General features: G+C 48.5%; 1 protein-coding gene across 1 annotated transcript in view; it reads right to left on the bottom strand.

Moving 5' to 3' along the window:
- The window catches only part of TIE1 (tyrosine kinase with immunoglobulin like and EGF like domains 1), a 538,492-nt gene that overhangs the window by 12,362 nt on the left and 511,619 nt on the right, over positions 1–14,511 (bottom strand). Inside the window, exons 21-22 of the mRNA XM_069642443.1 lie at positions 9,755–9,851; positions 9,420–9,519 (exon numbers count right to left, since the gene is read on the bottom strand). Coding sequence (XP_069498544.1) covers positions 9,420–9,519; positions 9,755–9,851 — 197 coding nt within the window. The remainder of the gene's footprint in view (positions 1–9,419; positions 9,520–9,754; positions 9,852–14,511) is intronic.

Below are 14,511 nucleotides of genomic sequence, written 5' to 3' on the forward strand. Positions count from 1 at the left end.
CCGAGATTCAAACTTACCAAAGCGGGTGGATCTATCTTCCCTGTTAGAGCTGCACAATCATGGAACATACTCCCACCGGACCTCAGACGCCCATTAACCTACACTAGATTTAGATGTAACGCTCTCAAATGGCTGCACAACAATGTTATGTAACGATATTCACCTTTATCTAGCTGATCATGTTATACATATGTTAAGACGGTATTCTTCTACGCTTACCCATCTTGATCCTATATGTACTGTATCACTTGTATCATTTGTTGTATGTTACCTCTGTTTTGTAATAGCCTGTGTCAGGCACTGTAACTAAGTTTCGAGTCTACTTGTATTGTTGCGCCCAACTGCCCAAGGGCTTGGAGCGCATTATCAAATAAACAAACAAACAAACAAACAAACCTGTACCAGGCTGGGGTTTAACACTGTACAACGGGTGCCTGGCTGGGGTTTTACACTGTACAAAGGCAACTGACTGGGGTTTCACATTGTACAAAATGCACCAGGCAGAAAATCTGGCTGTGGTTTGAGAATGTGCTACCTGCACCTGGCTGGGGTTTGGCACTGTGCAGTCTTCATCTGGCTGTGGTTTGATAATGTGCTACCTGCACCTGGCTGGGGCTTGGCACTGTGCAGTCTTCATCTGGCTGTGATTTGATAATGTGCTACCTGCACCTTGCTGGTTTGCTTGCAAGTCTTCAGAGGATCTTGACAAGGAGTCTAAGGATAAACAGGGGGACATAAAATGTTCAGAACCAAGAAACAAGGATCCTGCTGCCCAGTTGATGTAGGGGTTACGCTTCCAGGGCATGCCTAGAACCATTGGGTAATGGGCAGATCTTATGATGTCGAATTTGGTTCTCTCTTGATGGTGGTTTATAGAAAGCAGGATCTCTTTAGTTTGAAGGGTTGTGGGTCCTGAAGAGAGATGTCTTCTATCAATTGCCTCTACAGGTTGCATGATCTCTCGAGTTTCATATGGAATATTATGAGTAGTGACCCAATCATGATCTATGAATATCCCCAAGGCCCCGCAATCCACTAATGCCAAAATGGGGTAAGATTCTTTCTTGGAAGGCGATAGAAAGGCCTGCAGAATAACAAGGTTGTTTTGTCCAGGAGAGTTCAAGGATGGAATAGATGTGGAGCAGACATCTCTCTCCCGAAACTGTGCTCCATCTAGGATCGGGAGCTGGCATTTCCCGAATGCCGTGGAGGAGCAATAGGACACTCTCTTAGGAGATGTTTATCAGAGGCACAATACATGCACAGACCGGTGTGAATCCGTCGCATCCTTTCTTGCGGGGTTATGGGTCTGTGGAAGGCCCCAAGTTGCATGGGTTCTGGGTCCGTGGTCGGAGAAGCTGAGGGCTCCGGTCTAGATGGATGGTCTGTAGTGGCCTTTTGGAAGGTTGACTTAAATTTCTTCTTCTCCGCCTTTCTTTCCTGGATACGAAAGTCAATTTGCAAAGAACGATCCATGGGAGCCTGGAAGGAACTTGGACGAGCTACCCTGGCTAGCTCGTCCTTTATCTCTTCATTCAGACCTCTTAGAAAGAGGGTGAAGCTGGCCTCTGGAGACCAGTCTGCTTCCTTGACGAGTTGTGTAAAGCGGGTCACATAGGTAAGCATATCCTGGGTTCCTTGTTGAAATTCGAGTAAACGTTCTTGAGCACTGTAAACCTGCTCTGGGCGATCAAACATGGCCTTTAGCGCGTCCACAAAGTCATTATAATCATCCAGGAGGGCGTCGCTCAAATTAACTAGGGGAGTTGCCCAGGTCAAGGCATTATCAGTGAGGTGTGAGATCATAAACCCCGCCTTTGCTCTGGGAGTGGAGAAGTAGTAGGGCTTAAAGGTGAAGTGCACTAAACATGAATCGAGAAAGGCACGAAGGGTCTTCGAAGAACCATCATATTTATCCACTACTCCTCCCAATAACACGCTTTCCTTGGTTGCAGTGTGACATGACAAGACCAGCTGTTTCAACGCAGCATTCTCAGCCTCAAGATTTTTGACTTCTGTTGTTAACTCCTGCATGCCTCGCATGAGGTCTTGAACTGCGGCCTCCATTTCTGTAACTTTATCAATTTGTTGGCGTCTCAATCTGTCACAAGTCTCTCCCCTTCTCACCTGTCTGTATTGTTTATTTGTGATCTTCGGAGGTATCTTCTTTCGTACAGTTCGGGATTTATATATGCTACCTGCACCTGACTGGGGTTTGCTAATGGGCAGTACTCATCTGGCTGTGGTTTCATAATGGGCTACCTGCACCTGGATGGGGTTTGGCAATGTGCAGTCCTCATATGGCAGCCATTTGATAATGTGGTACCTGCACCTGGCTGCAGTTTGGTAGTGTGCTGTCCTCATCTGGCTGTGGTTTGATAATGTGCTATCTGCACCTGGTTAGGGTTTGGTACTTTGCAGTCATCTGGATGAGGTTTGATAATGTACAACCTCCACCTGGTTGGGGTTTGGAAGTGTGCAGTCTTCATCTGGCTGTGGTTTGATAATGTCTTATCTGCACCTGACTGGGGTTTGCTAGTGTGCAGTCTTCATCTGGCTGTGGTTTCATAATGTGCTACCTGCACCTGGCTGGGGTTTGGAAGTGTGCAGTCCTCATCTGGCGGACATTTGATAATGTGCTACCTGCACCTAGCTGGGGTTTGGTAGTGTGCAGTCCTCATCTGGCTGTGGTTTCATAATGTGCTACCTGCACCTGGCTGGGGTTTGCTAGTGTGCAGTCTTCATCTGGCTGTGGTTTGATAATGTGTTATCTGCACCTGGCTGGGGTTTGCTAGTCTGCAATCTTCATTTGGCTGTGGTTTCATAATGTGCTACCTGCACCTGGCTGGGGTTTGCTAGTGTGCAGTCTTCATCTGGCTGTTGTTTCATAATGTGCTACCTGCACCTGGTTAGGATTTGGTACTTTGCAGTCATCTGGATGAGGTTTGATAATGTACAACCTACACCTGGTTGGGGTTTGGAGGTGTGCAGTCTTCATCTGGCTGTGGTTTGATAATGTGTTATCTGCACCTGGCTGGGGTTTGGAAGTGTGCAGTCCTCATCAGGCGGACATTTGATAATGTGCTACCTGCACCTGTCTGGGGTTTGGTAGTGTGCAGTCCTCATCTGGCTGTGGTTTGATAATGTGCTACCTGCACCTGGCTGGGGTTTGGAAGTGTGCAGTCTTCATCTGGCTGTGGTTTGTTAATGTGCTAACTGCACCTTTCTGGGGCTGGGTAGTGTGCAGTCTTCATCTGGCTGTGGTTTGATAAGTACTACCTGCACCTGGCTGGGCTTTGATACTGTACCCTACATGTGGAGTGCAGGGCTTTGATACTGTACCCTACATGTGGAGTGCTGGCGGTTTAGTACTACCTGCACCTGGCTGGGCTTTGATACTGTACCCTACATGTGGTGTGCTGGCGGTTTAGTACTACCTGCACCTGGCTGGGCTTTGGTACTGTACCCTACATGTGGAGTGCTGGCGGTTTAGTACTACCTGCACCTGGCTGGGCTTTGGTACTGTACCCTACATGTGGAGTGCTGGCGGTTTAGTACTACCTGCACCTGGCTGGGCTTTGGTACTGTACCCTACATGTGGAGTGCTGGCGGTTTAGTACTACCTGCACCTGGCTGGGCTTTGATACTGTACCCTACATGTGGAGTGCTGGCGGTTTAGTACTACCTGCACCTGGCTGGGCTTTGATACTGTACCCTACATGTGGAGTGCTGGCGGTTTAGTACTACCTGCACCTGGCTGGGCTTTGGTACTGTACCCTACATGTGGAGTGCTGGCGGTTTAGTGCTACCTGCACCCGGCTGGGCTTTGGTACTGCACCCTACATGTGGAGTGCTGGTGGTTTAGTGCTACCTGCACCCGGCTGGGCTTTGATAATGTACCCTACATGTGGAGTGCTGGCGGTTTAGTGCTACCTACACCCGGCTGGGCTTTGATACTGTACCCTACATGTGGAGTGCTGGCGGTTTAGTGCTACCTGCACCCGGCTGGGCTTTGGTACTGCACCCTACATGTGGAGTGCTGGTGGTTTAGTGCTACCTGCACCCGGCTGGGCTTTGATACTGCACCCTACATGTGGAGTGCTGGTGGTTTAGTGCTACCTGCACCCGGCTGGGCTTTGATACTGCGCCCTACATGTGGAGTGCTGGTGGTTTAGTGCTACCTGCACCCGGCTGGGCTTTGATACTGCGCCCTACATGTGGAGTGCTGGTGGTTTAGTGCTACCTGCACCCGGCTGGGCTTTGATACTGCGCCCTACATGTGGAGTGCTGGTGGTTTAGTGCTACCTGCACCCGGCTGGGCTTTGGTACTGCGCCCTACATGTGGAGTGCTGGTGGTTTAGTGCTACCTGCACCCGGCTGGGCTTTGGTACTGCGCCCTACATGTGGAGTGCTGGTGGTTTAGTGCTACCTGCACCCGGCCGGGCTTTGGTACTGCGCCCTACATGTGGAGTGCTGGTGGTTTAGTGCTACCTGCACCCGGCCGGGCTTTGGTACTGCGCCCTACATGTGGAGTGCTGGTGGTTTAGTGCTACCTGCACCCGGCCGGGCTTTGGTACTGCGCCCTACATGTGGAGTGCTGGTGGTTTAGTGCTACCTGCACCTGGCCGGGCTTTGGTACTGCGCCCTACATGTGGAGTGCTGGTGGTTTAGTGCTACCTGCACCTGGCCGGGCTTTGGTACTGCGCCCTACATGTGGAGTGCTGGTGGTTTAGTGCTACCTGCACCTGGCCGGGCTTTGGTACTGCGCCCTACATGTGGAGTGCTGGTGGTTTAGTGCTACCTGCACCTGGCCGGGCTTTGATACTGCGCCCTACATGTGGAGTGCTGGTGGTTTAGTGCTACCTGCACCTGGCCGGGCTTTGGTACTGCGCCCTACATGTGGAGTGCTGGTGGTTTAGTGCTACCTGCACCTGGCCGGGCTTTGATACTGCGCCCTACATGTGGAGTGCTGGTGGTTTAGTGCTACCTGCACCTGGCCGGGCTTTGGTACTGCGCCCTACATGTGGAGTGCTGGTGGTTTAGTGCTACCTGCACCTGGCTGGGCTTTGATACTGCGCCCTACATGTGGAGTGCTGGTGGTTTAGTGCTACCTGCACCTGGCTGGGCTTTGGTACTGCGCCCTACATGTGGAGTGCTGGTGGTTTAGTGCTACCTGCACCTGGCTGGGCTTTGGTACTGCGCCCTACATGTGGAGTGCTGGTGGTTTAGTGCTACCTGCACCTGGCTGGGCTTTGGTACTGCGCCCTACATGTGGAGTGCTGGTGGTTTAGTGCTACCTGCACCTGGCTGGGCTTTGGTACTGCACCCTACATGTGGAGTGCTGGTGGTTTAGTGCTACCTGCACCTGGCTGGGCTTTGGTACTGCACCCTACATGTGGAGTGCTGGTGGTTTAGTGCTACCTGCACCTGGCTGGGCTTTGGTACTGCACCCTACATGTGGAGTGCTGGTGGTTTTGTGCTACCTGCACCTGGCTGGGCTTTGGTACTGCACCCTACATGTGGAGTGCTGGTGGTTTTGTGCTACCTGCACCTGGCTGGGCTTTGGTACTGCACCCTACATGTGGAGTGCTGGTGGTTTAGTGCTACCTGCACCTGGCTGGGCTTTGGTACTGCACCCTACATGTGGAGTGCTGGTGGTTTAGTGCTACCTGCACCTGGCTGGGCTTTGGTACTGCACCCTACATGTGGAGTGCTGGTGGTTTAGTGCTACCTGCACCTGGCTGGGCTTTGGTACTGCACCCTACATGTGGAGTGCTGGTGGTTTAGAGCTACCTGCACCTGGCTGGGCTTTGGTACTGCACCCTACATGTGGAGTGCTGGTGGTTTAGTGCTACCTGCACCTGGCTGGGCTTTGGTACTGCACCCTACATGTGGAGTGCTGGTGGTTTAGTGCTACCTGCACCTGGCTGGGCTTTGGTACTGTACCCTACATGTGGAGTGCTGGTGGTTTAGTGCTACCTGCACCTGGCTGGGCTTTGGTACTGCACCCTACATGTGGAGTGCTGGTGGTTTAGTGCTACCTGCACCTGGCTGGGCTTTGGTACTGCACCTTACATGTGGAGTGCGGCTTTGGTACTGCACCCTACATGTGGAGTGCTGGTGGTTTAGTGCTACCTGCACCGGGCTGGGCTTTGGTACTGCACCCTACATGTGGAGTGCTGGTGGTTTAGTGCTACCTGCACCGGGCTGGGCTTTGGTACTGCACCCTACATGTGGAGTGCTGGTGGTTTAGTGCTACCTGCACCTGGCTGGGCTTTGGTACTGCACCCTACATGTGGAGTGCTGGTGGTTTAGTGCTACCTGCACCTGGCTGGGCTTTGGTACTGCACCCTACATGTGGAGTGCTGGTGGTTTAGTACTACCTGCACCTGGCTGGGCTTTGGTACTGCACCCTACATGTGGAGTGCTGGTGGTTTAGTACTACCTGCACCTGGCTGGGCTTTGGTACTGCACCCTACATCTGGAGTGCTGGTGGTTTAGTACTACCTGCACCTGGCTGGGCTTTGGTACTGCACCCTACATCTGGAGTGCTGGTGGTACTGTACGCTACACGTGGAGTGCTGGTGGTTTAGTACTACCTGCACCTGGCTGGGCTCTGGTACTGTACCCTACATGTGGAGTGGTTTAGTGTGGTTTAGTGCTACCTGCACCTGGCTGGGCTTTGATACTGTACCCTACATGTGGAGTGCTGGTGGTTAAGTACTACCTGCACCTGGCTGGGCTTTGGTACTGTACCCTACATGTGGAGTGCTGGTGGTTTAGTGCTACCTGCACCTGGCTGGGCTTTGGTACTGTACCCTATATGTGGAGTGCTGGTGGTTTAGTGCTACCTGCACCTGGCTGGGCTTTGATACTGTACCCTACATGTGGAGTGCTGGTGGTTTAGTGCTACCTGCACCTGGCTGGGCTTTGATACTGTACCCTACATGTGGAGTGCTGGTGGTTTAGTGCTACCTGCACCTGGCTGGGCTTTGATACTGTACCCTACATGTGGAGTGCTGGTGGTTTAGTGCTACCTGCACCTGGCTGGGCTTTGGTACTGTACGCTACACGTGGAGTGCTGTGGTTTAGTACTACCTGCACCTGGCTGGGCTCTGGTACTGTACCCTACATGTGGAGTGGTTTAGTGTGGTTTAGTGCTACCTGCACCTGGCTGGGCTTTGATACTTTACCCTACATGTGGAGTGCTGGTGGTTAAGTACTACCTGCACCTGGCTGGGCTTTGGTACTGTACCCTACATGTGGAGTGCTGGTGGTTTAGTGCTACCTGCACCTGGCTGGGCTTTGATACTGTACCCTACATGTGGAGTGCTGGTGGTTTAGTGCTACCTGCACCTGGCTGGGCTTTGATACTGTACCCTACATGTGGAGTGCTGGTGGTTTAGTGCTACCTGCACCTGGCTGGGCTTTGGTACTGTACCCTACATGTGGAGTGCTGGTGGTTTAGTGCTACCTGCACCTGGCTGGGCTTTGATACTGTACCCTACATGTGGAGTGCTGGTGGTTTAGTGCTACCTGCACCTGGCTGGGCTTTGATACTGTACCCTACATGTGGAGTGCTGGTGGTTTAGTGCTACCTGCACCTGGCTGGGCTTTGGTACTGTACCCTACATGTGGAGTGCTGGTGGTTTAGTGCTACCTGCACCTGGCTGGGCTTTGATACTGTACCCTACATGTGGAGTGCTGGTGGGTTAGTGCTACCTGCACCTGGCTGGGCTTTGGTACTGTACCCTACATGTGGAGTGCTGGTGGTTTAGTGCTACCTGCACCTGGCTGGGCTTTGATACTGTACCCTACATGTGGAGTGCTGGTGGTTTAGTGCTACCTGCACCTGGCTGGGCTTTGATACTGTACCCTACATGTGGAGTGCTGGTGGTTTAGTGCTACCTGCACCTGGCTGGGCTTTGATACTGTACCCTACATGTGGAGTGCTGGTGGTTTAGTGCTACCTGCACCTGGCTGGGCTTTGGTACTGTACCCTACATGTGGAGTGCTGGTGGTTTAGTGCTACCTGCACCTGGCTGGGCTTTGGTACTGTACCCTACATGTGGAGTGCTGGTGGTTTAGTGCTACCTGCACCTGGCTGGGCTTTGATACTGTACCCTACATGTGGAGTGCTGGTGGTTTAGTGCTACCTGCACCTGGCTGGGCTTTGGTACTGCATCCTACATGTGGAGTGTTGGTGGTTTAGTACTACCTGCACCTGGCTGGGCTTTGGTACTGCACCCTACATGTGGAGTGCTGGTGGTTTAGTACTACCTGCACCTGGCTGGGCTTTGGTACTGCACCCTACATGTGGAGTGCTGGTGGTTAAGTACTACCTGCACCTGGCTGGGCTTTGGTACTGCACCCTACATGTGGAGTTCTGGTGGTTTAGTACTACCTACACCTGGCTGGGCTTTGGTACTGTACCCTACATGTGGAGTGCTGGTGGTTCAGTACGTCCTGCACCTGGCTGGGCTTTGGTACTGTACCCTACATGTGGAGTGCTGGTGGTTCAGTACTACCTGCACCTGGCTAGGCTTTGATACTGTACCCTACATGTGGAGTGCTGGTGGTTCAGTACTACCTGCACCTGGCTGGGCTTTGGTACTGTACCCTACATGTGGAGTGCTGGTGGTTCAGTGGTACCTGCACCTGGCTGGGCTTTGGTACTGTACCCTACATGTGGAGTGCTGGTGGTTCAGTGCTACCTGCACCTGACTGGGCTTTGGTACTGTACCCTACATGTGGAGTGCTGGTGGTTCAGTACTACCTGCACCTGGCTGGGCTTTGGTACTGTACCCTACATGTGGAGTGCTGGTGGTTTAGTACTACCTGCACCTGGCTGGGCTTTGATACTGTACCCTACATGTGGAGTGCTGGTGGTTCAGTACTACCTGCACCTGGCTGGGCTTTGGTACTGTACCCTACATGTGGTGCTGGTGGTTTAGTGCTACCTGCAGAGGAATTGGCTTTTCCAAGGGATCCTAATTTACCTCTTATATTGTTTTTCAATCCTAATTAGCATATACAAACCTGGTGAACTACCTTGACCCTTTGAGAAAATGACCATTCTGACCAGACGAGGGGAGCTGTTCACAGGACACCTCGAACTTTAGTAGCTCTTCCCCTCACAGGGTTTTTGCCCCTATGGGGGGTTTTCCCTGGAGGTCTCACCGCCGGCTGAATCTTTATTTCCGGTCGGCGGAGGGGCTTTTAGGTATTTCCCCATTATAATCCTGTTCAGAAAAGAGCTGATCAGAAGAAGATTCAGGTGGGTGAATTCTATTCAGTGTTTGAGCCTTGTCAAGACGATTGTATTACTAATTATTACAGTGTTTGATGAACTGTTTTCTCATCACCCAGGTGTGATGGGAGACATGAACCTTTGCACATGGTTTTGTAGGACACCATACCTTACGAGCCTCCAACATTCGGACCAGCTGCACGGAAATCTGTGCAAATGGGGGACGTTCATAGGGCCTGTCTCGCCAGCATTGTCTCATCATGTCGTATCTGGAGTAAACACATAAATGACATATTTGTGACACTAAGTTTACCAACATTACCTACCAACATTATAAGACAAGAAGCACTCATGGTACACAACAGTGTACAAGTCCTGTACTAATGCTAGTGGGTCAGTTGGCAGAATGCGACAAAAAAGCTGTATGTGCCTGCTATAAGAACCAGTTTAAAAGTAACAGGGTAGCCGTGCAGACGTGCAAAGAGAACAGTCATTTGCACTTACACCTCATCGTCGCAGTTGAGTGGTTTATCCATCCTGTATCCCTGTGGGAGTTTCTCGTATAGCTCTGCACAGGTCATGCCGCAGTACGGGGTCCCACCTATGAGAGAAGAGTGAAAGATTCATATAGAGGAGAGCAAAGGAGGAATTTCTTACATACTTATAATATGGATATATGGGCTTAGAATAAGAATATATGAGCTGACATAAGAAATCAATGATAACTTTTCTCAAGACCTGAAGAAGGTTGCATTTTCTCAGAATTGACTGAAACCTTTCAATAGCTTTTGGATAATGTGACTTGTGGTGCCTTCATGTCCACTCCCTGCTGTAGGAGTTAGATTTAGTAGACCTTTGGCAACATCCCCATATAATATTTGCTAGTTCTAATCGCATACTTACACGTAGGCCTGACCTTGCACTGAGAGAGAGGGCAAACATAGCATGTCTTGGGTCTAACCTTTTGACTGAGTACTGGTCTTCCAAGGTGGATTGTAGCTATGAAAAGTATTTAGACCAATCAACACCTAGGTTTCTTCAGCTCTATATATCGAATTTCAGCTAGGCACTCTACCACTGTACAATAGGCTATTTGTATGGTGCAAGAGCAGTTTGGATCGTTGCCCTGTATGTCAGCTCCAGAGCGAGAACCCAACACATTGTTTTTGTTTCATGCCCTCTTTACAATGAATTTAGGGCACGCTTTCTCGTGCCTCTTTTGCAGACGATCACCGTAAGGATGGTTTGGCCCTATGCTAATCTACATCCCGCCTGTTGATTATTTTTGCAGTGTCTTCCTATTTACACAAGACCTGGTCCCTAAGAGCAAGGACTCTTCGGGTCTTCGCTCTAAGTACAGAGGACAATGTTGTTCCTAGTCTCTTGTAGGCAGTCGTTGTGACTGTTGGGTTACTGGAGCCTATCTAGTGTCACACATGGGAACCGCTATTCCATATTGTCTCCCAGCCTCCCTTTGGGATGTTTTTAAAATGTACTTTTTCATGAGTGGTTACTGGAATTATGCCTTCTTTAAAAGCTGGACAGATAGTAATATTGACATGCCATGTTGTACAGCTATAATGATTTCTTTTGTCTTTTCAGTGCTTTTTAATTCATGAGTTGGTTGTCCTCATGCATTTATGTGTAATGGCACGTGTGTACGATTATTTCAATCCTGGTATACATGAGGTGTTATATCCTAATTGAGTTTTATTCATTTTTTATGTATCTACTTTTATGGCGGCAGCCGAAATAACTTTTTTAATGACTGACTGATAATGTGACTTGTATAACTGTCAAGGAATTAGAATACAATTTATAATAGGTTAGTTGTTTTTTCCTATTTATTTATTTGTAAAGCAATCTTTAATAAATAGTTTTCATTTTGAAAACTATTGATTTGTTCCAATGTGTTTAAAGATAATCAGCATTGATCAAGAGATCAGGCTCTGCACTCTGAACTTCTTTATAACCTTTTTAATTAAACAACATTCAACTATTTAATAGAGAATTAAAAAAGGAGAATCAAATAGGATAGCTATGTGTCAAACTGAAAACAAAAATGGTGCTGGGTAGATCTCAATTTAATTTAATCTCCTGTTTGTGGCTTTGGTAAGAGAATTAGCGTGGACACATATGTCGATATCATCATTGGTTCTGATCCTTGAGTTAGTGTCCCGCATGAGGAGCATCCATGGGTGGGGGTAAATCAGGTTTCTATAAGTGCGCACTTTCTGCTTTGACATATGCATCAACAATATATTGTTGAAAATGTTTTGCACTCTAGTGTGGTACATTGAATGTACTGTATTGATAGTGTTTGTTAATACAATTGCAGTTCATTAGCTTGTGCTCATCATGCTGCTTTCAAGATGTTTAATGTGCAAAAGCCACATTGTTTCTCTTTAGGGAAATAATATAGGGTAAACAATAGAGCCTGACGCCTTCGACATAGTCCACCACGAAACACTCATCAAAAGACTCAAAGATATAGGAATCAGCAACACAGCGTTACTTTGGCTAAAATCATTCAAGACAGAAAGAACGGAAACAACTTGGATAACCCCCTACAACTCTCCCCTCCCGCAAATAACTTGCAGAGTCCCACAAGGCTCCTCCCTCTCATCCGTGCTATGCAACATCTACATGACCCTCTCATCCAAAGACACAGCCTCACCTGTTACAATTGCACTGGCAACACACAAATCATCTACAAATTCAACACTAGCGAAGAACGAAACCCAACCCTTGACAACTGCCTCACAGAAATAAACCATTGGAAGAATACCACTAGCCTTAAACTCAACTCGGACGAACCAAAAATCGTGATTACCCCCAATGACCCACCGACCAATCAGCACATTCCATGGCACACTGAATTGTGAAACCAACCAGAGCCATCCCAGTGCTCAAACATCTCTGAATATTAGTGTGCAATGTCTTAACCCTCGTACTGCAAGTCAACACAGTAGTAAATAAATGCTTCTTCCATCTACAGACAATCAAACGTATACTTCCCTTTTTCACCTTCCCACATAGAAGAGACACCGTAATTTTTTTGCCATGTCAAGAACAGACTACGCCAACAGCATCTATCTCAAACTGCCAGAGTACCTTTTAAAAAAACTACAACGAATGCAGAACGCATCAGCAAGAATCCTCTTCAGACTCACTAAAAGAGAATACATCACACCAGCACTGAGAACCCTACATCGGCTCCCAGTTCAAAAATGCATTTTCTTCACAACACTCTGCATAACACACAGGGCAATCCATGGCCAAGCAGCAGAATTCATAGAGGAAAGATATTCATCTACAAACCAAACTGAACACTAAGGTCCGGCAACGACTTTCACCTGGAGCCAAAACAGTACTCAGAGCGGCTATTTGGGGGAACAGCAGTCTCCTGCATAGTGGCAAGACTTTGGATCTCTCTCAAAAGAAATACGGATAACAGAAGATCACCTAAATTTCTGGAAATTGTTAAACACATGGCTCTTTCACTCAAAGAGCTAAATAGGAAACTTCATTAAGGGAAACTTGCAGCACAACTCAAAAGAAACACCAAAAACAACTGAAACCTGCTGAACCGAAACATGGCCACCCAAAGAAATAAAGCAGTGTACATCAAAACAGCACAGAATAATAATAACTCAACGGATCGACATAACTTCGCACAAGAGGTCTCATGCAATTCCCCGCACTACACTCGCTAATATTCTGCGTACTCACCCTCAAACACTGAACAAATCACACTCATGGCTCTGCTGAAGAGAAAAAAACTAATACCACCACAAACTCAACAACACCCAACAGTAAACAAAACCAATCACACACAAATCACCCCATACACACTCATGCACCAAACACCACTTACTGGATCACATTCAGGGAAACGATGAGTAATGGTTCAAAGTTTTTCCGAAGTGCTTTTTGAAACAATGTTTTAACACACATGAACACTTTTGGGGTGGTCCACCTTATTTCAGTGTGGAGGTTGATTCTTGCTCTAGTGCCGATTAGTGGATGACCTCAAAGAACAATATTCACAGAAAGTTACTCATATTATATGGGGGCTTCTGTCCTTAGGCATGGGGTGTATGGGGCTCCTGCCCATTTCTAGGGTGACTGTTTTGTTTCAGAGGAACTTGGGGCCACATTTCAAAGACGAACTGTTTTATCTTCTCTTAATGACCTTCATAGGAAGTGTGTCGTCCCCGAGTTACAAATCACTCGTTGATGGTTCAGGAAACAAACAGATTGTTCTTAAAAAGTGGTTAAAAACAAGGAACTTCATCCATAGTACAGTGTTTTTATGGTCTAGTTCACGGGGTATCCCTGGTTGGTTTCTGGGATATCCATGGTTAAAAGGTGGTCGACCGGTTTCGATGATATTTATCATCTTCTTCAGGACCATAATTTTCTTATGTCTCGAGGAGATCAAGGGCAGGTGAGGGGCACGCGGTCCGTTGGCCCATTCACCTAAGAGAAACAAAAACCAGAGTGGGTTTTGGGTCTTGAGGTCATTATAATTTCTTTTTCATCATCTAAATAAAGGAGTGCTTAAGTTATTTAGAACAAATTAATAGACATTAGGATTTTCTGAACAGTCTGATCATTCTGGCTATTTTGGACTCTTTTTTTGACACTTTTTTGACATTAATTGTTGGTGGTTACCTTCCAAAAACTCCGGCGTGTGCAAGATGTTGGCCAGGTTTTTTGGCTGTGGTGGTACGTCTCTCGAGTCCTGCAAGGTAACATGGGGCATATGTCAGAGATCCCTTACTGTCCTGTTTTCAAAAAATACCAATACCACAGGGGTAAGTTCATTGGGCTCTAGTTTTTAGCGTTATCTTTAAGGGATGGCATGAATCGTGTGCTCGCGCTCGCTTGGGGAGATGCACCGATTTTTCAAACATGGGAGCCGTGGCAACCCATTGTTTGCATTTGTGCGCGGGCCGTATGCATTTGGAGCGTCTCTTTTGAGTTAATGGGCGCCCTGTGTAGATCCCGATCATGTACGCGGCCATCAAGATGGCAGATCGAAGCACACGATCGAGAGTGCTTATTGTCACTTAGGGAGCTACGTGCCCTTTTGGGATGGCGTAAATCATCGTAGTGCTAGCAGTCACTTGGGGAGCTGCACTGATTTCAAACATGGGAGCCATGGCAACCCATTGCTTGCATTTGTGCGCGGGCCGTATGCATTGGGAGTGTCTCTTTGAGTTGACGCGTGAGAAATCGCATGGGCTCCACTCACC

Source organism: Ambystoma mexicanum, chromosome 1q (genome assembly GCF_040938575.1).
Source record: "Ambystoma mexicanum isolate Mex_15411 chromosome 1q, UKY_AmexF1_1, whole genome shotgun sequence".
Classification (NCBI taxonomy): Eukaryota; Metazoa; Chordata; class Amphibia; order Caudata; family Ambystomatidae; genus Ambystoma; species Ambystoma mexicanum.